The sequence below is a fragment of the Camponotus floridanus genome, unplaced genomic scaffold, assembly GCF_003227725.1.
Source record: "Camponotus floridanus strain SB8 unplaced genomic scaffold, Cflo_v7.5 scaffold39, whole genome shotgun sequence".
Lineage (NCBI taxonomy): Eukaryota > Metazoa > Arthropoda > Insecta > Hymenoptera > Formicidae > Camponotus > Camponotus floridanus.
In genome coordinates, this window is record NW_020229536.1 from 65,989 (window position 1) to 93,726 (window position 27,738).

The window sequence follows — 27,738 nt, forward strand, 5'->3', positions numbered from 1 at the left end:
TTGAATAAAATTTTATTATAAAATATTTTAATAATTAGTGTCAAAAAATGTTGATGTATTATTATTAACTTGAATTATTGTCACTAGAACATACTACATGTTTAATCACACTTCCGTCCCAAGAACATGAAAATAAGTCATCTTTGTACCATGCGAGTCCTTGTACGAAATCACTATGGCTGTTATTCTCAAATATAGGTAGCATCTCTCTATAGGTATCAAATACTTTCACAAATGTGTCATCGGAGCAACATGCTAATTGTTCTTTTCTACAAAAATGAAAGAATATCATTATTAAATTCGTTACTATTGAGAGATGTTAAATTTTCCTAAGTCTTAATAAAAATTGTTTTTTATAAACTGTTATAGAATTGTGTAAATCGATATTTATAGTAAATTCTTACCTCTCCGGATTTGGATTAAATAATAATTTATGTATGCCTCTGTTAAATTCAACTGATTCATATAATGGATTCTCTGTTTGTCTCACATCAATTAATGCAATGCTACCATCAGCTGCACCCACTGCTATAAGATGATCCGAAACAGTATTCCAAGTTACTGCTAATAAGTGGCAATCGTGTCTCTTGAAGATACCTAAAAAAAACAAAAAAAATGATGTAAATATGAAGCAAATTGTGGAATAAAGTAAATATAAACAACGAGTTTATCGTTGTGTTTTGTTTAAAAGTGATAAATACAATGTGCTGGTTTAGCCCGTCTAATATCCCATAGTAATGATTCACCATCTAAAGAAGTGGATATAAATTCGGAGCTACACATAGGCTTTACATCCGTACTGGTAATAATATCTGTATGTGCAAAATTATATGAATATGTTGCTACTAAATCTTCAATGTCCCAGACTTTTAAACTGTAATAAATATAAGATTAATATTCCTTCTTTATTTCACTGGCAGGATTCACCATAACGTGTACTTTAAGACATCTTACCAACAATCCATTCCTCCAGTGACAATATTTCTTTTATTAGAAAATCCAGATACTGTCAAAATACTATCGTCATGCTGGCAAGCGCGTTCAAGAAATTGAAATTCAGACTGTTCGTTTGTTAATTGAACTATTTCAGTGATTTGCACTGCACCGCTATCTTCTACGACAACAAATTTGTTATGTCCTAGGTAAACAGCATCGCAAATGCCATTGTTCATTTGCTGCGTTATAGCAGCCTTGTTCCTAGTAAAATCTGAGATGTCATTATAATGCCAGATAGTACCAGTCCAATACAGGTCATTCATGTTAGTGCCTCCAAGAAGAGCATTGTGTTCTGCAACAAAAATCGAGATATATGTAAATAGGCTGAGAGATATCTAGATATTAATCTGCATGTTCTTTACCATCATAAATTAAGAGAAATTGCAAATTCTTATTAACGACAGATGACCGATCTGAGAATAACATGTTTCTAAAAGTATCCCCGTTTATATTAGGAATATTCCAATTCTCCATCATATATTGTTCGCGATATCTTTTTTTTCCAAATCACAAGAGCGGCAAAAACAGAAGAATTTTAATTTACAGCAATTTTTAGTGCAATACAGTGCAATATCATTAATTATCTTTTCTTTTCTGTATTCTAACATTAAATTTCGAAAAACTAATGTTAGGTTATATCAGGTTATGGCTACACATGGCCTGTTCTTAACTTATTGCACTAGTGCAGCAGTGCAGCTAAAAAGAACAGACCCATAATTATGCGCATCATATGTTTTTATTCTGCACATGCGTCGCTAGAATATGAATGAAGAAAACTGAGAATTGGAGTATATTTTTATATCCAGATGCTGCGATGATTTTTTAAACTAAAAGAGGTCAAAATGTATGAGAAAAATTTTAAAAATTTGCACCGAAAGAAAATCTTATCGCATCATCTCTTATCAAATCACGTCGCTTAATATCGAAACGATCATCAGTGTTCGGGGGATTTAAATGTCAATTAGTAAGTCATTAGTTTTAATTCGATTTGCTTCTCATTGAAATATTTCCTCAATATTATATCAGTCTATCAGAGCTCAAATCTTCGATTGTTAAGCTATCAATTAGTGATTTATTTATTACTTCACCTCTCATCGAAATATCTTTTCACTCAGAATGATAATATTTTTTTAATCTAATCATTAGTGCGTTACAACACATTTTTTGTCGAAATATGTGTCTCTTGATGACTAATTCGTGATAAATTTCCTGAAGATATATCGAAACAGAAAGCATATATGAATAAGTAATAGAATAGCGATAGAAATATAATTCAGTAGAGATTATAAATATAAGTATGGAAAATGCAATTAAACGAATTTATGCAATTTAACAGATTTATAATCTGATTGCTTCGAATAAAATTGAAATTAAAATTAAAGTATCGCTCTGTTTTTATTTACAAAATGTTAAATATATAGAATAAATGAAGTTATAAATAATAATTCTAAAAAGAATTTTAAAAAACCAGTTCTTATTTGTGTTTATAATTAGAGAGATATGCAATGCGTTGGCACTATTATATCGTATTTACATGAATTTTTTTGTTTTCCTTTTTAATAAATTTCCTATAAATACTTCAATATATTTATCTTTCCGACCGCCTGATCGGGCAGGCCTGGTGTATAGGCCAAAGGTGCAATTAAATGCGAATCGGCCGCGTTACCGACTGCGACGTGACGTAACGCGGCCTCTGCGCCTCGGACAATATCCGTCGTGACGCATGCGTATTGAGCGTCAGCCGCGAATCAGAATCAGTCCAACGGAATCTCAGAAAAGATACGGCACGAAACGATACGACGCGAGACGACACGACATATACGGCCGACGCAGCCGAGCGGAGAATCGCGACGAGAGGAGCGACAAAGTAAAGCCTGTCAATACGCGGGGCCGAAAACGCGTCGACCACCGTTGGCGCTTCGACAGACAGGAGGAGGAGGTGGTGGTGGTGGAAGAAGAGAAGACACCAACAACGCCGTGACTCGTCGTTCCTCGTAAAGTTCGTCTTGGTCCGCCAGTCAGGATGTCATCCAAGCCCGTGGAAAAGCCCGAGCAAGTTTTAATTATCGAGCCGCAGAGCGAGCTCCGATTCAGAGGTACGCTGCAAGAAAGAAAAAAAAGAAACGCGGCGAGGAATCATCCTCGACTGCGTCGTATATATATATTTTTTTTATTCCTTTCTTCCTTCTTTCTTCCCTCCTTTCCTTTTCCCCGTCTTTACGGGCCGAGCATCGCGGCTATTAGTCGCGTGTCAAGCCGTGTCGTCGAGCCGCGCGAGGAGCACGCATTTACATCATGACGAGAACTTGCACACGGAGCGGGTGCTCGGCTTGACGTCGTCAAGATGACGTAAGGCCGATTTGTCTCGCACGCGCGGTCGCTCGCTCTCGCTCGCTCGATCGCTTTCCTCGACACAGCGCGACGGAATGCGCGTTATAGCGCGTACTCGTGCGTGCATCCGGGGGTCGCGCGCCGTGCTCCTCTCGACAAGAAACGTGCAATGTCGCTAACTCATACCTAACCCTATCTGTCCGTACGTCAATTTGCTGTCAGAGCCGCGCGAGAGAAAGAAAGAGAGACAAGGAGAGCGAGACCTGCTCGTTTCTCGGCGCCGATTGTTCCGATTCCTTCGTCCCCGTTCCTCCTTTCGAGAAAGGATTTCGACGAATCTTGTACGTGTTCGACGAAACGGGCGAATAAATAGCAGAATGGTGGCTCTCGCGCCCTCTCTCTCTCTCACGGTTTCCGCGAGCAGATGCGAAAATTTTCTCTTTTCCTTTTTCACGACGAGGGGAAGATCGGGAAACGGAATCGGTTTGAAAACCGATGGGAACACACGAGTGCCATCGATCGCTGCTATGGTCTACATTGTCCCGATACCTTTCACCGACGATTATTAATCGTCGATACGAGGAAAACCTATTTATTGAATTTATACCACTGCTCCACTTAGCTCCGCTATACGCGCCACTAATCCATAAGGGCTTCGTTTATTTATGCCTTGTAACGGGAAGCGCCTGTAATAGATCGCGACTTCTCTTATAGTGCCCAGTCTCTTTCACAATTTTCCACAATTCTCCAAGTCGTTTTACTACGAAATTTCAACAATGTCGCGTCCACCAACGCACGTAAAATTCATCCGCGCGTCACGTGCTCTTTTCGGAAACAATAATTCCATGTAAAGCGAGATTTGCATACGCAAATTTCCTCGAGATTCGCAAAATGCACGTGCATATAATTTCGCATAATCATCTGGAAAAATGTTTACAGGACACATTTATGTTTCATGCTTCTCTATACTATTGTACTCTATACTTTGTCGCTAAAAAGATAAGAGTATCATTAATTATGCTTAAATTGAACGATGTTATGTCCTTCGACTATGACCGGTGCGCGCTATATGTGCGTTTATAAGAGACAAACACACTTTAGTGTCGATTGCACACAGCATACTGCCTGGAAGAATCGACGAACGAACGTTATCGAGATTTAAAAAATGCATTAGAATTGAAAATAAGATATCGTATGTAAAATTCGTTTAATCTATGTCGAGCGTGCTTTACATTTCCTGTTATTTTTTCCTTCTATATATCGAATTTACATGTAGCTTTTCTACATGTGACACTTGTGACAAAGGATAATCAGTAATGCTAAAGTTTATAATAATGTAAGCTAGTAACTGATTTTTATAGTCATTGAGCTATTCTATTATTTTCTGATTGACACTTGTCACGTCTGTAAATAATATATTTATATCGTTCTTAGAATTCTGATTTTTATTTCTCACTGTTTTTTAAGTATATATATCTTATACAAAATTTTGTTCAATGACTATAAAATGATTAATCAATATTATTAATCATTGATTAATACAATAGTGCATAGTCTTCTTTAGGAGTACATTTATTAAATCTATAGAAACGTAATGTGTGTGTTGTGTATGTATACATATACATACATGCATATATATATATATATATATATATATTTATTTATTTATTTAATTTATTAAATGCATTAAATGTATGATGTTCTTGAAAAAAAGACATCTCAAAGAAATATACTATTAGTTTTAATAATATATCAAAATGATGAATATTACATAACTTGTGAGAAAATATGATAATCATCAAATATATATTGATTATCCATTTATATTATTTTATACTTGCTGCAGATGTTCCAGAATAGTCTCCCCTTTTTAGCATTTGCTATTGATTTATTGTGATATTTTTGTACTCTATTAATATATATAATTTTTATTAATATACATAAATATAAAAAGAAAATTTTTCGTTTTGTCTCTGAATTTAGTTAATATGGCTCTATATCTGCTTTAATTAAATTTGTTTATCATTTATTTTGTTACAGGCCCTTTTACAGGAGGTCCAGTCACATCGTACATAAAATTAATTAATCCAACGAATAAAAAAGTATATTTTAAGATAAAGACAACTGTTCCAAAGAGATATTGTGTACGTCCAAATTCTGGAGTCCTCAAGCCAAAGGATGTCATTGAAATAGCAGGTCAGTCTAGTCACAAAAAAAATATGAATATATTTTTATATTAAATTTACACTAACACTAAAATTTAAAAAATGTATTTTATAATCCAATATCAAATCGTTTTATTACAGTATGCTTACAACCGTATGATTTTGATCCGTCGGAGAAAAACAAACACAAATTTATGGTGCAAACCGTAATAGCACCAGATGATGATGATGATGAATACCCAGTTGATGTAGTAAGTGAATATTATTAACGTGATATTATAATATATTAGTTAACAAAGTAAAGTATGTACCATGATTGAAACTGTTTTAATAATGTTTCTCTACAATTTTAATTGTGAAATTTATTTATTTATTATAATATATTCATTGTAATAAATCATGTACATTGATCTTTAAAGTGGAAGGATATAAATCCGGATCAGTTAATGGATTCTAAACTGAAATGCGTCTTTGAAAATCCCGTGACTAGTACTACTTCTACGGCTAAAACGACTGCAACTACTACGACAACTAAGCCAGATTCTAATGCGACTAATGGAAAGAATAAGACAGTTGGCGATTCGGTCAAATCGTCACCAAAGGTGAGATGTAATTATGTGTTATGTTATATACAAAATTGTGCAACAACGATTTATTAGATCTTGAATTAATCTGTGAATAATAATTCTTTTCAGGTACTTGGTGAGGCAGAGGAGAAGTTGTTAAAGGCTGCACAAGAGGTTAATCAGCTTAGGGTAGAAGAAAGCACGCTTAGGCAGGAGAATCTTCAACTTAGGGTAAATATCAATGATTAAATCAATAAGGTTTAATAAAAATAATAATTATGTTTAATTAAGTAATAATTATGTTTAAATATAGATTTTTACATTCTAGTTTTGTTGATCTGTATAACATAAATTTATCAAATTTTAGATATAATAGCTAAATTCTGCAGATTTATTTAAATTTTACCAATATTAAAAATAGAATTGTTAAAGTTGGCGATCTTCTGCTTTTTCAAAGATAGAATTGCTTTAATAAATAATTTCTCTTCCTTCCTCGATATAAAATTTAATGAAAACATTCTCCATTTCTGATATTATTTGCTTTAAGAAAAAAAAATTACGAAATTAACCATAAGTTTCCATGTTATTAATTTAAAAATCGTTTACTTCGAGAAATCTATCAATAATGTGATTGTATTTGTTTGCTCGCAGGAAGATTTAATGAAGTGGCGAAATGTAGCGTTGGGCAACGACGGCAACCTTGCAGCAGCTAGAGTTCTAACCTCGCAGAGCAATAGCCAGTTATCTCCGACATCAACTAGTGTCCTCATCGCCATTGCCATGGTCATAGTCGGTTATTTGCTGGGAAAACTAATCTGAACAACTTTTATCTTATTGTATACCTCAGTGTATCCCCACCGCCCCCAAGTTTTTTTAGCCTGTCTTCTGCCGTCACATGTCATCGTTCGATCGCAGACACAGACTTCAAACATCGCGTTACTCGAATGTTCATAATAAATGCTATAAACATGAACGGTAGTGGTGTACATTAATAGAGCTGCTCGTTACGGGTGTGTGCTTAACCTGATAATATTAGATTAAAATTTTTTCATTTGTCTTTCTATTTTTTTTTAAGAAATAAATTTGATTAAAGAACGGCTAAATAACGCTCGGTTTTGTATTTATTATAGTTACGTTTTCGTTCGTGTGTTTTTTGTAAGGGGATTTTCTCTTTGTAACTTACGCCTGTCTTTGAAACAGGAATAAAATGCACTCTTACAAGTAACGAATAACAATTTTATAGTTACAAAATATTTAAAATCGTTATTCGTTATTTGTATTGTTTTAAAATCGCTGGGATTTATAAGTTCTTTTTCGCTGATTGATAAGTTCTTTTTCGAATTTGTAAACCACTCATTCGGAATAAGCCGGGCTGTACTAGTGCAAAAGATCACACACGAACGAGTGAAGGTGCTATTACTGTCACATAAAATAGCATCTTTCTTTATATATATATATATATGACTCTTTCACTACATGTATCTTGTACAACTTGGGAACCAGAAAGTGTCGAACCGTTGCTGCTTCTTCGCTCAGTTCGGTATCAAGCACTATTCTTATTCCCCCGTTGCGCATGTACTGTGTCATTTGAAAATACATAGTCGGGGTCGGAGGGGAAGAAGGGGTTATCAGAAGCGAGCCTGGCTGATGAAGAGTAGTGGTTCATGATTCAACAATTGGTTGTGTTGGTCGCTGTGTAATCGCCAGCATTGGCTATATTAAATGAAAACAAAAAAAAGAAAAACACAACCGTTAAAATGCATTGAATGAATTTACTTGACGCTTCAGAGAAAGTGTACTTTTTATTTCTTTATGTTTGTCTTACGAAAATAACGAATAAAGATATGTCTCGGATATCAAAAATGGAGAAGGGTTTTGAATTATGCACCTCTCTGCTTTAGCTATCGTTTGAATTAAGTTACGGTGTATGGTGATTTTAAGGATGTATTTGGGAAGTACGCTTTTAGCGCGTAGAGCGACTTCTCTAGTGCGATTTATAAACAAGGTATTATTTGTCAAGAAGTCCACGGAAGAAGACGAGTCGATCGGATCAGTCGAGTTTCAGAATTCGCGAGTGATGGATTGATCACAGGTTGTTACGTTTAAAGGTACTATTGTTGAACATAATACTTATCACACACAGCTATAGAAATATTTATATAACTGTGCCTTAGAACTAGAGGCAATATAGCGTATAACACGATTTCAAATTTACAGGCTTCCTCTATCGCTCCGAGAATTTTTTTTTACATCTCCAACTTAGTCTTTGGTAATCTTTTTAGCAAACTACGGACTACGGATCCCGTGTTTTGCACGGTTGTAATATATAATACACATACATAAGAAAACATATATGTAAAAGAAAACGTTTTATTAAAACGCGTGTTGTAAGCGCGTTCATCGTATGCAATTTTCATTAGTTGGGAACGCGCGTTAATAGTTCAAGAACGTTGTCGACCAACATGTATATTTATATCGGTGTGAACTTCCATCGCTGTACGAGTTTCTGATTCAAGAAAAGGCGAATATATATATTTTTTTCTTTCTCTCTCTCTCAATAATATTGTTTTCAATTTCGATATTCTTGTTATGTTTCGGGCACGTGACAAGGACTCAGCGACTCTTACAGCGGAAGAACGATCTTAGATTTTGAATCGTATAAAATTCGAGCTGTATCTCTCCTTATACATATATACCGAGTGTTCCTAAATTCGCGATAAATATTTTAATGACAAATTATTTATAACATTTTAAGACGAAAATTCTAATACGAAAATTTCGAGGCTTTTAATAGTTTTCAAATGGAAAAAGTTTAAAAATCACAATGAAATTTTTAATGAAATCACAATGAAAGTTTTAATGAAATTCTTAAATATTTTTACCAATATCAAAAGTATTCATGGAAGCATCTTTATTATTAGCCATTTTGCCACCCCTGAGCGCAAAATTTTAGCTCTGTCATTCGTGATCTTAAAACCTTTCGCATTTTAAAACTATTATAGCCTCATTTTCGTATTAGAATTTTCGTCTTAAAATGTACAAAGAATTTGTCATTAAAATATTTATCGCGAATTTAGGAGCACTCTGTATATATATATATATATATATATATATATATATATATATATATATTTTACATGTACATCCCGTGTATTAATGATCGAGTTAATTAACTCGAGTCTGATATATGTCGTGTTTTTGTAAAACAGAATATTGTAACATGTATGAATTTGAAACATATGATATATATATATATGTATATTCGCCTAAGAGAGGCGAATGCACGTTTCTCACCTCGTGCACCAAAGACACTCTCCATATTCCGTAGAAAATAATCAGTATGCAATACATATAATATAAATATTTCTTATATATATACATATACTACGTTAGAGATTTTATTACAGATATCAAAAGAGAATTTGTCAAATATGATCTACACATACGATTGTTATACATATAATTATATATGATTACACCGAAAGTTTTGCTTTATGCGTGACTAAATCGTCACGTGCGACTAATCTATTAACAGCGATTTCGTTAACACTCGTGTTTGAATAAAAATATTCCATTAAAGAATATATTGTATACAGATCTTCTGATATATGTTGCGAAACCAACATGTAGATATACAATTATTCCTTCAATTACATTTTCAAATGATTATATCAAAATTGTTGATCCAAAACCTAAAATCTAAAATTGATATCGAAATTCTTAAGCGGCATTCGTCATTGAAAAACATTTTATCCGATACACGAAGAGTTCAAAGGCTTAGACATAAAAAAGGCAATCCAATTTCGCGATAAATTCTTTTAAAAGCAAGAATATGATATATTTATGTCAGGTGGCTGTTTGGATGACCTTTTTCACAGTGATAGATACGTTATATTTCCTGACTCGTCTTTATATTATTGATGTATTTTTCCTATCGACCACTTGAATGTAATGTGTGTATGTTAATCTAAATATTAGATTAACGTTAATTAAATATTAATAGACATAGTTTTCAATATAAAAAGTTAGTATATTAAAAGATAAAATATAGATTGTACGGACAAAATTGAACGAAGGAGAGAATGAAGAGACATTTATTGACAAGATAAAAAATGCCGAGAAACAATTCGAGCAAGCACCTTCATGACGCGAAACAGTTTCCGAAGGGGGTAGTATCTACTAAAAGAGAGAGAGGGAGAGAGGGAGGGAGGGAGAAAAAGCGCGTAGGTAGATCCAAACTAGAGTAGGTCAACTCATAACCAGACCGCAATCTACGATGTCTCTCTACGCGTCTGTATTTTCGGTCATATCGAGGGAGGTGGGTACCCACCCCCGTTGCGGTAAAAACGTCAAAATATAAAGTTTTCAAATGTAGGACGTTATCGTGAATCGGCCAGCGGAGGTAAGTCCTTTTCTTACGTTCTCCGTTCGATACTTACGTCATCGGTATAACTGAATCTTTACTTAACGTTTACGTCAAATATATTCTCCGCTAATTGTGTTGTATTTGCGCTTGATTGAAATTTTTAATAGTAATGTTTCGCTAAAAGTCATGTTAAATATCAAAGACGTTCGGAGTGATATAACGTAACTTTAAATAAAAATTTTCGTAATAGCTCATGATTTAATATCGAAAAACAATACTAAATTAGATCCATTGCACAGAAAATTGCTGCAATATTCTGGGGCAATATGTTTCAAACATTTGCTTTACATTTCGAAAAAAGGGAATTGCAGACTTTTTTCACAATAGCATTCTTCAGATACGATAAATCGTCTCAATGAAGAAGTGACAATGTAAATTCAGATAGAAATTCATATAAGAGATTATAAGAGATCATTTGAACGTTAAACGTATCGTTCATTCTTGATACTCATCATATTCGCATTATGATGCCGTGCAAACTATACTTAATACAAATTTTTACGTCTACTGTTTAATTCTGTATAAAAGTGATCATGGCCGAAGGTGTCGTATTCACCATACGATTCGAGGTCGCAAAGAGCCTACTGTAATGCAAAGCAAAGGCGGTAGACGACTAGTGGGTCTCACTGATTTTCATATAGAAAAGTTTCTGCGAGACGCGTTCCCACGACACACATGCTCCCCCTCCCTCCTCGATGACCGATGACCGATGACGCTGGATACCGAGAGACGTTCGGCTGTGAACTAAACTCAGACACGAGACGACTTCTTCGGCTACACCGTACGGGTAAATCGGGTATATATGGGAGAAGGGGGGAAGAATGGAGGCGGTGGCGGCGATGGTGGCGGTGATGGTGGTGGCGGAACGACGGATGCAGCGCAGAGCAGCCTGATCAGGGTGGCGGCGGCAGTAGCGGCTGGCTATTGATTTCAAGGGCTTCCTTAGCCCCCCGCCTTGCCGCTGAGTGCCCGACGGTTCCAGGCCGCCCGGAAGGGCTCGCGGTGCCCGCGACTAAAATCGCTCGTCCCTCTCCCCTCGTGAAATAATCGAGGGAGAATCTCTGGACGTAGAGAGAAATTACCCCGCGAGCTACGGCGACCCGCGAAAATGCCCGATTTAGTCGATTCGATGGGCGAAATCGACAATTTTCAATCGTAGATCCGCTTACGTGGGGTTTCGATAAAGGGAGAGAGAGAGCGAGGAGAAAAGAGAGATATCGAAAGACTATGGAATTTAGAACGTTACGAGAATGTTACTCGAAGGTTTACGAATAAACGGGCATACTGCGCGAAAATGTAGCACGCTCGAGGAAGGGTTGAGGTAAGGTCGCGCGAGAGGGGGTGCGTCCACCCGCCCCCGGCGGCGGCGGGCACGCGCCTCCGCGCGTTCTACGGCACTGCGCGAGTCGGGCCGAGCACAGACGCGGATCGCGGGGTGAGCCGTCGCTCGCCATACGTCGAACTGGGTGCCCCGCGTTGGGGCGTCTCCTGGCATCAGCGGGCATCGGTGTCGTGCAGTCGATCAGGGGACGAGCACCGTCTTCTGCGAGTGCCCGTGCGTGTAATCGCCGCGAGACAGAGCGAGAAAGAGCGTGAGAGAGCGACGAGGAGGCAGGAAAGAGAGAGGGAGAGAGAGTGAGAGAGAGATAGAGAGAGAGAGAGAGAGAGAGAGAGAGAGAGAGAACGAGAGAGCGAGAGAGAGAGAAAGAGAGAGTGCGTGCGTTCTGTGCGTTCGTTCGTTTTTTTCCTTTTTTTTTCGTTTCGTGTTTCCCGTGTCGCGCAAACACGGTGCCAGATCGGGCGCCAGCAGCAGCACCAGCAGCAATCAGCACGCCGAAAAAACGGAGCGCACGCCGAGGGGCGCGACGATGATGACACTGCGACGATGTCACTCGGTGTGGTAGCGCGATCACGGTGGTGCCATAGCGTGGTCGTCGTTACGCGGGTCAGCAGCAGCAGCAGCAGCAGCAGCAGCAGTGCGGGCGTCGGCGTCGTCGTCGTCGGGTGTGCACGCGATAGGACGGGCAAAGAGGAGATGGTGTCCTCTCCGGATCGTATAGAGGTGAAAAGTGACTACTGCCCGTCGTTGTCGTCAGTTTACGCTAACGCTAACGTCGCTCGTGGTGCTGCCGCCGCCGTCGTCGTCGTCGCCGCCGCCGCCGCCGCCGTCACCGCCGCCGTTGTCGTCGCGTTCTCCGCGTACAGCATCGTCGACGTCATCATAACTGCCACCGTCGTGGGTACCGCCAGTCCTGCCACTGCCACTACTGCCGTTTTCGACGCGAGTACGATGGTCGTCCGCGCTGCCAACGAGGCTTCCATCGCGACGGTCTAACCCCGTAAGGGTGAGTCTCATCATCCCCGATCTGTCTCTTTCCTCCCTCCTGGACGATTACGAACCTCGTTCTCGATGATGATCGAGAGCAAGATAAAGATGAGGGTGCGAGGAACTGGGAAAAAGTCGAGTAACGTAGAGAATGGCGTGTACAACGAGAAAGAAGGGAGAAAATAATAAGGGGAGGGAGACGGAGAGAGAAAAAGAGAGAGAGGGAGGGAGAGAGGGAGACAGAGAGAGAGAGAAAGCAAGGGTGGAATTTGCTCGCGTTTGTTTCGCTCGCTCGCTTCTCTAAGCTTTGTTTTTTCCTTCTTTTCCCTTGCTCCTCTCGCCCCAGGTCGTTCTCTTGCTCGCGTCATGATTGCTGTGCCCCGGCGGCTAGTCGCCTCCACATAACTTTCGTCAATCGATAATACAAGACGTCCGCAACGTCGTGCGGCGCTCGCAAGATCGGGTTAGGAACAGCGAGATTTCTACCCTCGTGTTCTCGCGCGAGGCAACGAAAACGACGATGTCGAAGGGAAATGCGCGAGAGGCTGTCCAGGCTATTATCATCGTTCGAGCGCGTTCGAGTCGACTCGAGCGGGCGAGCCATCGAGGGTTGCGTTCGACTCGCGGACAGACGGACGGCCAAACGGACGGACGGACGGTGAGCACGAACGCACCTTCGCTTACCCTCTTGGTACTCGATATCGTACGCCTTGCATTTTCCTTTTTCCCTTTGCCGTCCCCTAAGCTCGACAGGAATATCCTTCCGAGATACGATATTCATAAGATACGGCTTTTCATTTATACATTATTTTTATCTCCTCGTTTTTCAATAATCGTTGTAATTTAGTTTGCAAAAGTAGAAATAAATTAATGTTTCTCGTTTCAACACATAAAAATCTATTTATTATCTGCTTACGTAAAATATATAAATATATTCCTCAATGAAAGTGTCTTGGGTACCGATGGCTTTCCAAATAAAAAGCGAATACGTAAAGAGATATTTCCTTCGTCGCTCAATTTCAAAGCGAATTTTATTTTAACAGGATTTCAATTTGTGCTGCACAGGTATACTTGTGCCGAGCAAAAATCGACTCTATGAATTTATTAAAGAATCTGGTCGTGAAATATTCGTTTCGGAGCGCACATCCCGCGAAGAGAAAATAGCTGAAAGTTTCTGCGTGTGTGGATCGCATTTTCTACGGAATGAATGTTGGCGATCGTGTTACCCGGATACGATGCGTCCCAGTAAAACGGTGCAGCACCGAGTGAGAGAGAGAAAGAAACAGAGAGAGAGAGAGAGAGAGAGAGAAAGAGAGAGAGAGAGAGAGAGAGGAGGAACTCCACCCGGTGCGACGCGTCGCGACGCTGAGGTTCTACATCGCTACATTCGCGAATCACGTTCTCGTCGCTCGCGTGACTCCCTTCGATGTTGCTTAATGAGATTCGGGATACGAAGAAATCTCGAAATTCCGCGAACGAACACCGTGTGGTTGCCCCAGGTGCGAGGATCCATTTTTAACCCGCGGCTTAGACTCGGTAACTTGTTAGATTTCAGGCTAATGATCGTATCATGGCGTTCTTATTATAGGACGAATCTATAGAATGTCCTAGAATCGGCCGACAATCGATATATCTTGTCGGAGTCAATCTTTCCTTCGAGCGAAAATGTTTGGAAGACGTCATAACTTTCCACGATCTTTCGATTTTTAGCGTTCGATATCTCAGCAGTTAAGTCGAGAAAGTCTAATCAAAATTCTGTCGAAATAAAAACATCGCTTCATTTAAAATTGAACGACGAATAAACCTGACAGCTATAATGCTAGACGCTTTCGATCAGTTTTGACACAGTTTTGATCTGTGCGGAAAGTAACGTTTAAAATTTAATCCTTATGCCGTATCGCGTGCCAGGGAAAAAATCTCGTGGAATATTTTATATTTCAAAGAAATGTTCGTTAATTTTTAAAGATATATCCGCGACTCTTTGAAAGGAGGGAGATGCGGTCGTTCTCATACAAGTATCCCCAAAAATATATATTCACTCATACACCTTAAAAAATGTATACGACTCCTTACTCGGCCATCCTCCCGTGCATGTCGAGGGTTCCGCGAAAAATTATTAATTTAACACGCCCCAGCGAGGAATTCCCTCGTCCTTTATTTTATTTGCGGTACGTGTCACCGCGTTTTGTCGCGTTTCACCTTTGAAAAACTTTCCGGCCGATGCACCAGCAAAGGACTGTTCTTTGCACATCAGCGACGCGTTTTTTCCTAACGTGTATATCTTCGCGATGACGAAACGAAATAATAACAGAGGAGGAAGGGAGGGAGGAGGACGGAGGCGTGATGGATAAACTAATGACGTGCGGAGACGTTAATCCCGTTAGTCGACGTTAGTCATGTCGGCGGCTTGGCTCTTGCTACTTGAGATGGGCTACTGAAATACCGATGCACTCGGCTTTCGTTCATCAATACGGGATTACGCGGCGCATGTATGCGCCGTACATACGTGCAAGTGCACACATCTTCGCTTGATGCATCATACGCGTAACGAGGGTGTATACCGAGCGTATATATGTAGCCCTTATGTGGGGAGTGTAACTTTGCTACATCGAACGAGAGAAGATCGCGATTACTTTCCTTACGATCGGTAATTTATTTTTTATAAAATATATATATCTTATAAAATACAATATAAATCAATAACAAGCCCCTGCTTCGCGGCATAATTATTGCCCGATGCAGCGAGGCTAATTAATAATTATCGCGCGTAGCCTCGTTTCATGTGCGGTTTGTGCATTATGAAGGAATCGCGGTTGAAACGCGGAAGCGAGGGCACTATTTTGTAAAGCTTGCTCGTCTAGAGATTATATTCATATTACTTGCATTATATTTATATTATAATAATATAAATTATACATTTATAACGAAACAAAGAGAGCATCTCTTTCCCAAAAAAGTATTTCTTTTTTTCATAACAAAACTGTTTATATTCTATTCTTGTCTGACTTGTGACTGGACATATCTACTTCCTACGTGCAGACGTATTTCTCGGCGATCCTAATTACAATCAGTGAAATATAACGCGTGATAAATATCGATGAAGTTTTCATTCTGGAGCAAAGTATCTTCGAAGCGGGATGCGCGTTAAAAATCGTGCGGCGAGAAGAAAGCACGTAAATAGGACGAAGACGCGAGATCTGCATCGCGGCAATTCACGCGGGAATAAAAAGTTTGGCTTAAGGAGATGCATGCGGATGATCGAGGGGGTAAACAGAGACGCAAGTAGGGCGTACGTTCTCTCGTCAAGAGCGCAAGACGTCTTCCGCGTCTCTGAACTTTGCAACTTGGCTAAACTCGTCCACCGGATGTCACGCAGCCGAAGATGTATCGCGAGAATCTCCGTAATACAAGGCGAGATGTTTCGCGAGAGCGCATCTTTTCCCATTACGTTCGCGGTCGCGTGTAAATATTTCTATGTCATTTATAACGTTGCGTTCTTTCCTTAAGACGACTGCGTACACGCTTCTTGTCGCCTTCTCGGCCGGTCCTTATTCAACTTGCTGAAGAAGCTTTCGTTTACCCAAGCGCGATGCATACAGCGGGTTTTTTTACGAGGCGTCTTGCATCCAATGCGGATAAATTAATACTCGTGACATTTACGAGGTACGCTGGGAATGAGGTTCCTTAAGGTCATTACTGCATAGGTGTCGATCTAGGTCGCATTAGTCGGACCGTGAGCACAAGAAACTTTATTTTAAACCATTATTTGAAAGCTTTTGTTCCGTGCAATGTGTCCAGAAACCAGGAGGTGATACTTGAATAAAGGACGTAATGTTCTTGAGTTTAGAATAATAGATTATTCTTTGAGAAAAAATAAAAATTATTGAAATATAATGAATCTCGTTTTAAATTGTCAATATTTAAATAAAATATGACTGCCTCAATTATAATTAATGATAATTTTTTCGAAAATTTAACTCCCAATTCATCAGAACATTGCTTCCCAAAGTGTTGATATTTTTAAACTGCTTGTATGTATTGATTCGATATTTCCAGTGGCATAAAAAATATCTTGATTCGTTTAAAGTATTGATCTTTCTATTTTTTATGTAACAATGAGAAAAGATAAAATTTTTATTTATATTTTAAGCCAAAGTATTATTATAATCATTGGCATTAATATATATTTCCATATGAAATTTGTAAAATTAAAGCTAATATAGATAATCATAGAACTGATAATTAAAGATAATCCGCAAGAATAAACAATACGAAATTACGACTGTAATATCTGTATAATGACACACATTATTATATCGTTTGAAATATATAAATAAATGTTTATACAATAATACTATTTAGATAATTAAAAAAAAACGAATCAAGTTTCTATTAATTGATTAAACACCCGAATTTAGAAGATTACTTGCAAAATACGACAGAAATGTTTTAAACGGAAATCGATTCGTATAATTCAAACAGAATATTTTTAATAAAATATAAAAAAAAACTTACTTCACGATCACGGTTTCCCCTTAACACTTTGCGATCCGAAACACTATTATTTCAGCTTATGCGATAACTTTTATGTTACGTAATATAATAATTAACTTGCCTCTTGTTGGAAAAATTTAAAGATATAAAACATTAAAGGATATAATATTGTATATCGTAGAGAAATTTGGCCGCACAAGATTTGTCATAAACATCCAGTATTGACTTAATTGAACGCGTTGCAATTCTGTACACTCTCTTAATCTTGAAGCGTAACTGCGAAACACCGCGAAAGAGAGCGACTTTGTGGGCTTAGTGCGCGTAAACCTTGACGGCAAAACAACGATTGACAGTAGGAAGGAGCGAGAAAGAGGGACGAGTCTCGCGATTACTAGTTGAATGAAGAACGCGTGGTAGGAGAAAAGAGGACGGAGAGAAACTCGAATGGATCTCTCGGTTCAGTCACTGAGTCGCGACGGGCCGAGCGACAACCCAAGGCTTTTCACTCGTGAACGTGTCCGCGAACGCGTTTGACGACTTCGCCTCGGATGCGGTTAGTCCCGCGTGTGCAGCTTACCGTTTCGAGAACGTGTTTTTCCTGTCGTCGATACCGCGGACGTCCCATGCTCCGGTTAGGGATCAGGATCTGCAAACAGACGGCGCGACAGGTGAGAGTGCTCGTAGATCATCGCAATAGAAGCTCGTGCGCATATGTCAGTGTTGTGGTGAACTGGTTTTTCCAGTATTCGAAATTCCCTGAATTCCTTCTAAAACAGAATTTCAATAATATACGGTTAGAAAATATTTTTCGATATATAAAATATATCGAAATAATTATTTATATTAGACTGATAATATTGTGATAAAATTATTATATTGGATAAATTATTTATATTGGACTGATAATATTGTGATAAAATTATTATATTGGATAAATTATTTATATTGGACTGATAATATTGTGATAAAAAAATCTATTACAGATACATCATATGTGTACTTTATCACATAAATAATTAAAATACTACTTTATATATTGATAAGTAATGTAACTGTATATAAGACTGGTGTCGTCTCTTTCATATTTTCTAAATGTCGATAATAATTGACGAGAGTCTCAAATATTTAATACGAATCGATGCTTTATTTTTATCTAAAAATTATATTTGATGATTCATGCATGTTGACATATACATTTCTCTGGTGGTCATGTGATAAAGATGCACATATACATTTCTCTAGTGATTATGTGATAAAAATGTATCATTAAGTATATTATCCTCTGTGAGCAGCGATTATTTTTGCAATTTTGCTCCTCGTTATCAAGTGATTATATCGCGCAGCTAATGCAGTGTCTTAATGGTGGAATTCAGTATTTTATTATGTAAGCGATAAACGTACACGAGATGCTTCGCATCATTCCCTTTTAAAAATAGAATCGCGTTTATTTTCTTCTCGTAAATTTGTAAAATTGTGCAAAGCAAATTGTAGCCCGAGAACTTTATAAGGCTGTATAAACTTTAATCGGTGACTCAAGTGTGAGTCTTAATCATGGTAAAATCATCAAGTACAAAGAACTGTCTTTGCAACATTTTAACACTCTCGTTCATTATTTACATATCGTTCGTTATTTACTCACTTGTCGGATGTGTTGCTAACCGGAATTTAAAAACACAATTGTCTTTAAGAAAGAATGCTAATTCCATAATTCTTAGAAGAAACTTCGTCACAGACTTGATACATCAAGGAGAACGACAAGGAAAAATATCAAAAATTATACATGTTCAGTCTACTAGTCAACACTTTCTCTTACTAGTATTTTTCGCACGATTTGAAATCTCAAAATTGAAACCGGTAAAGTTCGTGCAATAACGAACTTCGATGCGGATCGAATGACATATCTTTGAGATCCACAACTTGCGATATGCAATTTCGAAATATTGACAAACATTTACAAGCGAAATTATTCTGCGGAAACTCTGAGAAACTTAGTTTACGGACAAACTATTGTCCGACTTTATGTATATGTTACGGTTAAGCCATTATCAGAAACGAAGGAGAATTACGGACAAAATACGCGAAACGATTAAATATAGCTATTTAGTGGCACGTGTAATTTATAATATAATTGTTATCCCTGCTCTCTCCTCTCCTATGCATACGGTGAAAAAGTTTCAGTCACGTTTCATGGAAGATGCGGATAGAAAGTTTCGCAACGACCGGGAGCGCGTTGCGGCTGTAATCTTCCTGTCACAATAATTTCTATCAGTTTTTAAATTTACAAAACATGAAAGTTTTCGAGTCCTATTTTTTCCTGTCCCGACATTCATACTTGCTCCGCCTGCCATTGCGAGATTGTGACTTAATTATTAAATATCTCTCGAATTCGTCCTCGACGAACGACAATTTTTCTAAGAATAATTTTTCCTAATTTTCGGCAAAAAAAGAAAAATCGCAAAAAAGTATTTTTCTTCTAATTTGATATTTGATCTTTTTATAAAATTTCTTTGAAATAGTTACAAATGTGAAGATGACATTTTCACAAATGTTACTTAAATTTGATTTTTAATGTAATTTTTGAAAGTTTTATTAGTAAAATTCTGATAAAATTTCAGCTGACATTTATGGAAATAGCTCGAACCTTAAATACGATTGGTATTCTGACATCATAACTTTGCGACGATATCATTACAGAAGTTGTAGCAACAACATTTTCCTTTTTTATATCAGTTTTGAGTCTATAGATAAAATTAGATCACATATGTTTGAGTGCTGTTTTTCTCGTGAACGAAATAACTATTGAAGGAGATAATTAGAATTAGATATTGCTATCGCTTTGAATTATTATCAATTATCGCATTTTAACCAGCGATTACATATTTTGTTTCGTATCATCTCTCGGCGATATTAATCAATTTCTCTGTCTGTTACAGGTTCTTATTACTCGCCGTCTTGTTCCGAATCCGATACAAGTCCGATCGATCGGAGGGAAGAGGCCCTCTGAAAACGCGATACGTTAGTGTTCCGTACACAACCGCGGTGGAAATTCCACCGCATTCTCCATTTTCGCATCCGTATATCGTGTGTTTACTTCACCTTCCTACCCCTTTCTCCGTCTTGTTTCGCTGCCCTCTTTCGCGTCGCGAAGCGATTTTTCGATAGCTAATAGATCGAAGGGTCCACACCGGAGTTCCTTCTTCGTCGAGCGAGGCGAGCAGGTGCGAGACGAAACGTCGTGGCGTGATATATCATCGCCGGGCACAATGGCTTGCGAATTCTTTAAGGTGAGTCTGTATTTCTTTATTTATGATAGATGGCCCGTGTTTTGAAATGATAAAGATCCCGTGTTATATTCGCTGTCGGTTCTTGTGAGTAAAACAAACACTTCTGTTCCAAAATACAAAGTTGTTGAAGATGCGAGAAATTCTCAAAAATTTTTATGTATTTTAAGAATGGTGCTATTTTTACATTATCATTAAAAATGCTGACGTTGAATTTATTAGGGGAGGGGTTCAAAGCACACGAATGGAGACTAAGTTTGTAATTTATCCTCTTTAAATATGAAGCCCCGTCTGCTTGTAAAATGGATCTTAGAAATTACAGAGTTCCATCACTGTGGCAACTCTGTATACGTTATACAATAATTCGCTTCTCTTCTCTGATTATTATTCGCGAAATTTATGTATCTTTAACACTTTGCACTCGATAGTTTTTTTGCTGTAAAACTAGCAACTCGAAGAAGCTATTTTGATAAAAAATTGAAATTTTGTATAGCTAACATAATAATAAATTATACATACATTAACGGATAGAACTATTGTATTTCAATATATTTCATATATTAAAAAATATTGAAACAACTATTCTTTTGTTACGATGATCGTTTTCGAAATATTGACACAAGTGCATTCCAAGCAGCGATAAGGGCGTAATTCTTAGATAAAAATTGTATCGCCTTTTTGACGAAAGCATCCTATGCTTCCTAAAAGGAAACACAATCTATCCTGATATCCACATGTCGATATCGCAGCTCGAGGCTTGGAAGAGACGTGTCTCCACGCAACAAAAAAGATCGAGTTTAAAATAATACTTTAAGATATTTTTTTTTTTAATAAAAATTTAAAATAATAATTTACAATACTAATTTAAATAAAATAATAAACACAATGCTTTACTATGAAGCGCACCTAAATCAAACTTAAACAATTATTGTTGGCAACTGAAGGTCACTTCTCGAGTGCAAAGGGTTAAAATCCAAGCCTACAGAAACTACGTAGAATTGGAGACCTTTTACTCACAATGACTAAATATTATTCGCCAAAATACTTCATTTTTTCCCCGAAACAATCATCGTTCATCGAGACTATCACGATTTACATACACACGCAGCGTATAATCAAACTTTTCTTGAAAAAAAAAGACTATATTGGAATTGATTGGCGCAATACATACTTGAAACGGTGATTCAACGCATCGTCTCGGAAATTTCCGTGTTTTGTAATTCGTCTGCAGGCGATGTCACTCACAGACTCTCATTCTTGCTGCAAGCCGAGGTTAGCGGCAAACGTGACGAGTCTATAGTTTGTTTGCGACCGTGTAATTCTCTACGAAGGGAGCAACTTTTGCTCCGCCGGGATCCGCGCACCTTGGAGGGCAAACGCTATTATTTCAGTTATCCTTACTCCAACCCGACATCTCATATTATTAGCTGCACCGCGAGCGAAAGCTGCCGGCAAAGTTGGAGCATTTTGTATGCATGCGCATCGCGGGCAAACTCTCCGTGAATTATTTCTTCCCGCTGTCTGCCAGACGGCTCTTACGATAGGACGCATATTTTCTAAAATTTGTTTGGTATTCATTAAGGCACGTGGCATCAGCGTGATGGATTTTTTCGAGGCTTAATTCGACTTTAATCGAGGCGAGAAAACGTCGAGCGCGATAGACGTTCCGTCAATTGACAAAATATCGATTATACCGTGGATCGTATGCGGATGATACGATTGACACAATTTGCCGCGACAATTTTGCCACCGCGATACACGATATTATTTTTCGTCGTATCGCGCGCTTCGTCGTCGGTTTCGTCTCATTACTATAGAAAAATCAGTTCCATAATCGCGGAGACAAGCGTCACGAAAGGATCGTCACTGGCACTTTATCGAAATGTCGTTAGTTATCGCAATGGATACGCAAACGATAAAAAGAGGAGAGCATGATCGGAGAGGACCACTGTATGTACGGCTTCCGTCTGTCTTTGGGCGCAGCTTGAACGATGGCCGATTCACGCGGCTTCAAGCCAATAAACCAGTTGTGGCAGAGCGCAACAGTGCCGACGGATCAGGATTCGGAGTGTCTCTACGAGGAGATCCCGGGGCTCTCGGGGTCTCAGGATACGGACCAGCCGGCTGGTGCCGCCGTTGGGCACGCGGTGCAGGGGGAGGAGGAAGAGGAGGAGGAGGAAGAGGACGAGAACGTCGGCGGCAGCAGGGGAAGTCTCGATTTCGGGGTCCAGGTTGGAGGTAGCGGCGACTGGTGGGGCGATCAGTCGGGGGGCCGGGAGGACATCGTCGCCGGCGGCGGTACCGTCCCCCGTAGCAGGATCGTCGGCAGGAACGGCCAGTCGAGGTCGGGGTCGGGATCGGGCGCGAGCAGCGGCGCGAGATCGCGCAGCGGATCGGCCGATCGGCGTCGGCCATCGGATCGGGCGCGCCAGCAGGACATCGTCATCGTCGGCAGGGTGGAGGAGGAGCGGTATGCCGCGCGCAGGATCCACGTGGAGCCCGGTACAGGCGCCGTATTGCCGCCTCCTGCGGCTACCGGCCTCAAGCTGACCAGGGGGCGACCAACGAGCCAGAGCACCGTCGCCCGTTACTTGCACTCGGCCAGCACCAACGCCTCGGCGACGCACCACCATCATCATCATCACGGGTTGCACGGCCAGTACCCACCGGCATCCGGCGCCAGGACGACCGGCAGGCAGCACCGCCATCATCACTCTAGCCGCGGCGCCTTCAGTAATGAGACGCAGGAAGAGGTACAGGAGGACGATGAAGCCACTCTACGGGAGTTGCTCGTAAGGTACGTTCGTACGATCCGTCGCGAACGACCAGTCTCTCTCACGCTCTCTTGGTTTCCCCTCCTCCCCTCGAGTCGGTGTACACCACTTCACCTCGCGCAACGTGTCGAGGCAACTTCCGCGTTACACGGCTCTGTGCCAAGAGGAAGAGTTGTTGTCCAAGTTTTGTTGATGTCTCGGTAGGATTATCGCAGCGATACGAGCCGTTGGACGATTGTCATTCATTCGCGTCGCGTTCCCCTTGTTTTTCAGAAACGAAATGTAACGCACAATATATACTTATTTTGTTACACCGCTTTTTTTAGGATTGCAAAGAGAAAGATTTGAGATTTTTGTGCTATGCGAAAAAAATAATTATGCAGAAAATGTTTGGCTTATTATTACTGCTCATTTATATCGCAATTCCGGGCTCATATGGCGATTAGTCCTCGGCTGCTGGGCTTTTTAGATCTTTAGCATCCTTGGACTCGATATAATCGTTATCGAAAAACCAACAAGGCTTTTATAACAACCCAAAAATTACATTAATTACGTTATCCAAGGATGATTGGCGTCGCCACCGAATGTCTCGAAGAATTATCTGGATTGTTGGACGTTGGGTAGCGCCGATAAAAGTTTGCGAAGAATTCGCGCTATCGTCAACTCCGAAAATTCTTATCGGCGCTCGTAACGCTGCAAACTATTCGCGAGTTTTGCAAGAAAACATCCCGCTTATTAAGGCTATTCGGATCGGATTCGAGCGACCAAAAGCTTATACCGTTCCTTATTATTCGCATTGTTCACGTTCAGATATGTCGATACGTTAAGCTTCTACGACCAGATGTAATTCTGAAATAACACGAGATTAAATAAATTAAGAGAAATGATACTTGCGCTGTTGTACGCATAATCTATTTTCTTCTCCGAGAGCCGTAGAAGATTAACTCGACGAACGTTGCGAAAACGAACGATCATGAATTTCAATTTGAAATATTATTCTAACATAGTCTAGCCTTAGAGTTCTGTATTGACTTTCACATTAGTAGTGAGTTCTTTTTAGGATCTTGTATAGAGAAATCATACTTTACTCTTTTCATGACGAGTGAAGCGTAGAATTTTCTTTTGGTTTCTATACTTATGTATAAATAATCTCATGTGGCATGATAGCGTCGCCATTATTTCGACATTTAATTCTCGAATGTTATTCTCGGCTTGCTTCATTTCTGATACAAATTCCGAATCTGATTGAAATTGTCACTGGAAAAAATACATTTATTATCAATTAAGGATGTTTTGTACCTATTTTCAAAATAGAGAATTTAATGAAAATTGTACAGAATGTCCTTATATATGTTTACATATCTTCGGTACAATTTTTAAATCGATTCACAAGTTGTAAGAATTTTAATTTGCACCGAATTAACATGCGTTCTTATGGGAAACGTATAACCACGTCGATTCAAATGACAAAAACACATGGAAATAATATTCAGAATTTGTTGAAAATTTGCAAAAGTTTAGATACAGAGGAAGTATTTGGTCAAATAATATTATACAAGTACTAACTGGTTAAAAAGATATTAAATATAATTCAATCAAGTTAGCCATATAAAAATTAATCATTTCGATTAACAAAATTCGGAATATTTCAGTAAAAACGCAATAAATATTAAAAAATACATCTCTGCACTGTAGCCAAGATGAAATTATAATATTCCACACAATTTCTCATATTCAAAATACAAAAGTGGATATTTGTCAATATTGATTTTTAGCTATTTTTTGCTGGAATTGTACATACAAAACATCCTTAAATTTATCACGAAGAGTTGTATATATATTATAATAGTCGGAAAAAATCATCGCGAATCTAAGTCTCGAGAAGAAAAATAATTTAAAAATAATTCTCGTTCTTTCGACGTTGCAGAGTCTCTTTTATTTCGACATCCTCGCTTTCATTATGGCAAAATTCAATTATTCCAATATGTTTGTCTACGGACATTCACATTGGATAGAGTCGCGCTAATGTTAACTGTCACGAGAGACTTGACACTTGAAATTTCTCGCGAGTAACTTGGCTTAATATTTTCGATAAAACAGCGTATATGAGCTCTCGAGATTCGCATACCAATCAAGGAGACACTTCTCGCTTTCTTTTATCCGCCGTGTTAAAGTGCTCTCTCCTCCACCGAATCGATAACGCTTACTTATCGATCAAATAAAGCTTCGCCACCGACGAAAACGACTTTACGACCGTACCATTTTCCATAAACATCGTTCTCTCGAGAACCTAACTGTGTTGCAAATGCATCCAGGTAATTCCAGCCTAAGTGTGGCGGTGCCTTTTACTTTACGATAATTACGTGACGGCAAAAGAGAAAAGAAAGAAAAAAAAAGAAGGAAAAAGGAAAACGGACGCGTCTTCCCCGCTTATTATTTTATATAGACTCTTTATGTATCCGAGAATGCAATGCAAGGCTTTGTGCCATGCCATTCATCATTTATACATAAATCACACTCGCTCTTAAGCTCTATTCTTGTACATACTACACACTCTCGGTCTCATAACAGTCGATAATCAGACACTACCGATGCCGTTGTTATGGTTACTTGAATTTTTTGGCTGCGGCGCTCGCAGGCTTACCACTGATTGCTCATTTCATCCGAAATCATATCTCCCTCTCGAAGTCAGGTGCACAAATAAGCTCGCAATAGCACCATTAGAGCTCGAAATGAAAAATAAAGACCGGAGATGCCTACCGGTAATGATGTCCGGTTTATATACACGGGGATACAGGCAATTGGTTCTCAACGAAGCGATTCGCGATGAAATTCTATTGTCAGTTGCAGCAGCGCCATTGATAAAAGAATCGCGATTGTGCAAGGAAATCACGTACATAGTCGAATAATATCCTAAACGAGAATGAAAAAAAAAAAAAAACGTATTCTCTTGGGATATTTTTCGTCGAACATAATAGATGGATTGTGACTTCACTGTAAGAATCTCAAAATGTTACTCACTTTTGTGCGACACAAATAGTTGATCACGAGCACGATTTCTGCTCCGAGGACTTGCGCGTAGATCCTCGCAAAATGACAGCACTACTACATACTTGTTGCTCGATGTGCCATCGCTGTGACTTATTTGTGTGCGTGTCTGAATATTCTTTATCACTCTCATGAGATCATGCTGATTTTTTGTAAATTATTTTGCCGACTGTTCGTTCCGCATAAAGTGATGGGCCATTCAAATTGTGCAAGCTCGCTTGTGGACGCGGGCGGCTAGGCAGGGGTGAGTAAGCTGGCGGTGCGTCGCATGGTGATGTGTGAAAACGTCTCTTTCACACGTGACGGCTCCGTCTCTTTCTTTTTTTTTTTCTCTCTCTCTCAATAGAAGCGAATTGGACGTCACGATTACTAAATGCGAGCGAATATATCATTATGACATGATTTTTTGACTGAACCACGACTGTGTTTCCAAACTAGGTAAAGTTTTACAGAGTGAGTGAGATAAGAGAGGAGGCAGGGGCGGGCGTCGTCGGGCCTTATACCCCCTCTCGCCGTGTACACGTTACCTCTCCACCTTTGGTTGTGGACCACTTGACAACAAGCAGTTCAGAGTCAATTGATTGGATTTGGTGGATAATCCAACGTACGTACATATGTCTCGTGTGAACAAAGCAAAGAACAAATAGATCTCTGTGAGAATAAGACGAAAAACTGAATCAAGAGGAGTGAGTGGGGAGGCATAGAGGCTACTGTAGTTTCGGAACACAGCCATGGTCTCCCTACCTCCCAGGTACATGACAACATCATCACTGCTCTCTCTCTTTTTTTTTTTCTTTTTTTTCTCCCATCTCTTTCCCCCTCGTCTCTATCTATCTACGTATGTACACGTATCAAAACTAGTCTTGTACCACTTTTAATTATAATTTTTCTTAAATATGCTAAGCTACGATCAAACGTATCATATATATATATATATATATATATATATATATATATATGTATGTATGTAAAAGTGATCTCTCTTTGAATGCATAGATTTTGAAATATTCCTGAATGCATCTCAATAAACTTTTGGATACTTAGATTGTCAATTCCCCAATTTCTTGTCTCTCAATTTTTTAATCTCACGCTATTTTTTATCGTTTGAATGGTGGTGCAATCCTTCGTTTGATAAGTATACATATTTTTGTCTCTCTATGTCTGTTCGTCACCCTTCTATCTTCTCCTCCTACATCTCTTACCTTCTATCTCATCTCTCCTCACGTTTCTTCGAATCATGTGCTCATTCATTTCTGCTACTCACCTGCTGCTATTCATTATACATTTTAGAAAAAAAGAAATTTCTTTCTCTCTCTCTCTCTCTCTCTTTC

At 38.9% G+C, this 27,738-nt stretch overlaps 3 protein-coding genes across 18 annotated transcripts in view; 2 read left to right on the forward strand and 1 right to left on the reverse strand.

Moving 5' to 3' along the window:
- Nucleotides 1-20: 20 nt before the first annotated feature.
- On the reverse strand, nt 21-18,062 carry LOC105248008 (methylosome protein 50). 3 transcript variants are annotated; one of them, XM_020026472.2, is made up of 5 exons: nt 17,882-18,062; nt 955-1,288; nt 702-874; nt 405-597; nt 21-269 (listed from the first exon to the last, which is right to left on the reverse strand). In XM_020026472.2, exons 2-5 carry the CDS (start codon nt 1,257-1,259, stop codon nt 65-67), a joined length of 876 nt encoding a protein of 291 aa, XP_019882031.1. In that variant the 5' UTR covers nt 1,260-1,288; nt 17,882-18,062; the 3' UTR covers nt 21-64. The 3 variants fall into 3 exon arrangements, with proteins under 3 accessions (XP_019882031.1, XP_019882032.1, XP_011250827.1); XM_020026473.2 differs by lacking the exon at nt 17,882-18,062 and adding an exon at nt 17,326-17,347; XM_011252525.3 differs by lacking the exon at nt 17,882-18,062 and adding an exon at nt 1,359-1,685.
- On the forward strand, nt 2,714-7,921 carry LOC105248007 (vesicle-associated membrane protein-associated protein A). The gene is made up of 6 exons (XM_011252524.3): nt 2,714-3,092; nt 5,368-5,523; nt 5,634-5,743; nt 5,912-6,094; nt 6,188-6,289; nt 6,710-7,921. Exons 1-6 carry the CDS (start codon nt 3,020-3,022, stop codon nt 6,875-6,877), a joined length of 792 nt encoding a protein of 263 aa, XP_011250826.1. The 5' UTR covers nt 2,714-3,019; the 3' UTR covers nt 6,878-7,921.
- LOC105248006 (glucose transporter type 1) overlaps nt 11,886-27,738 on the forward strand; it is a 34,899-nt gene continuing 19,046 nt past the window's right edge. For 6 of the 14 annotated variants that reach the window (XM_025411256.1, XM_020026460.2, XM_020026464.2 and 3 more), the window contains exons 1-3: nt 17,791-17,972; nt 20,238-20,588; nt 22,569-23,382. In XM_025411256.1, coding sequence (XP_025267041.1) covers nt 22,577-23,382 — 806 coding nt within the window. In that variant the 5' untranslated portion in view covers nt 17,791-17,972; nt 20,238-20,588; nt 22,569-22,576. Of the gene's footprint in view, nt 12,830-17,790; nt 17,973-20,237; nt 20,589-22,477; nt 23,383-25,227; nt 27,159-27,738 lie in introns of those variants that run through there. The other 8 variants (XM_025411253.1, XM_025411255.1, XM_025411252.1 and 5 more) reach the window with 6 other exon arrangements.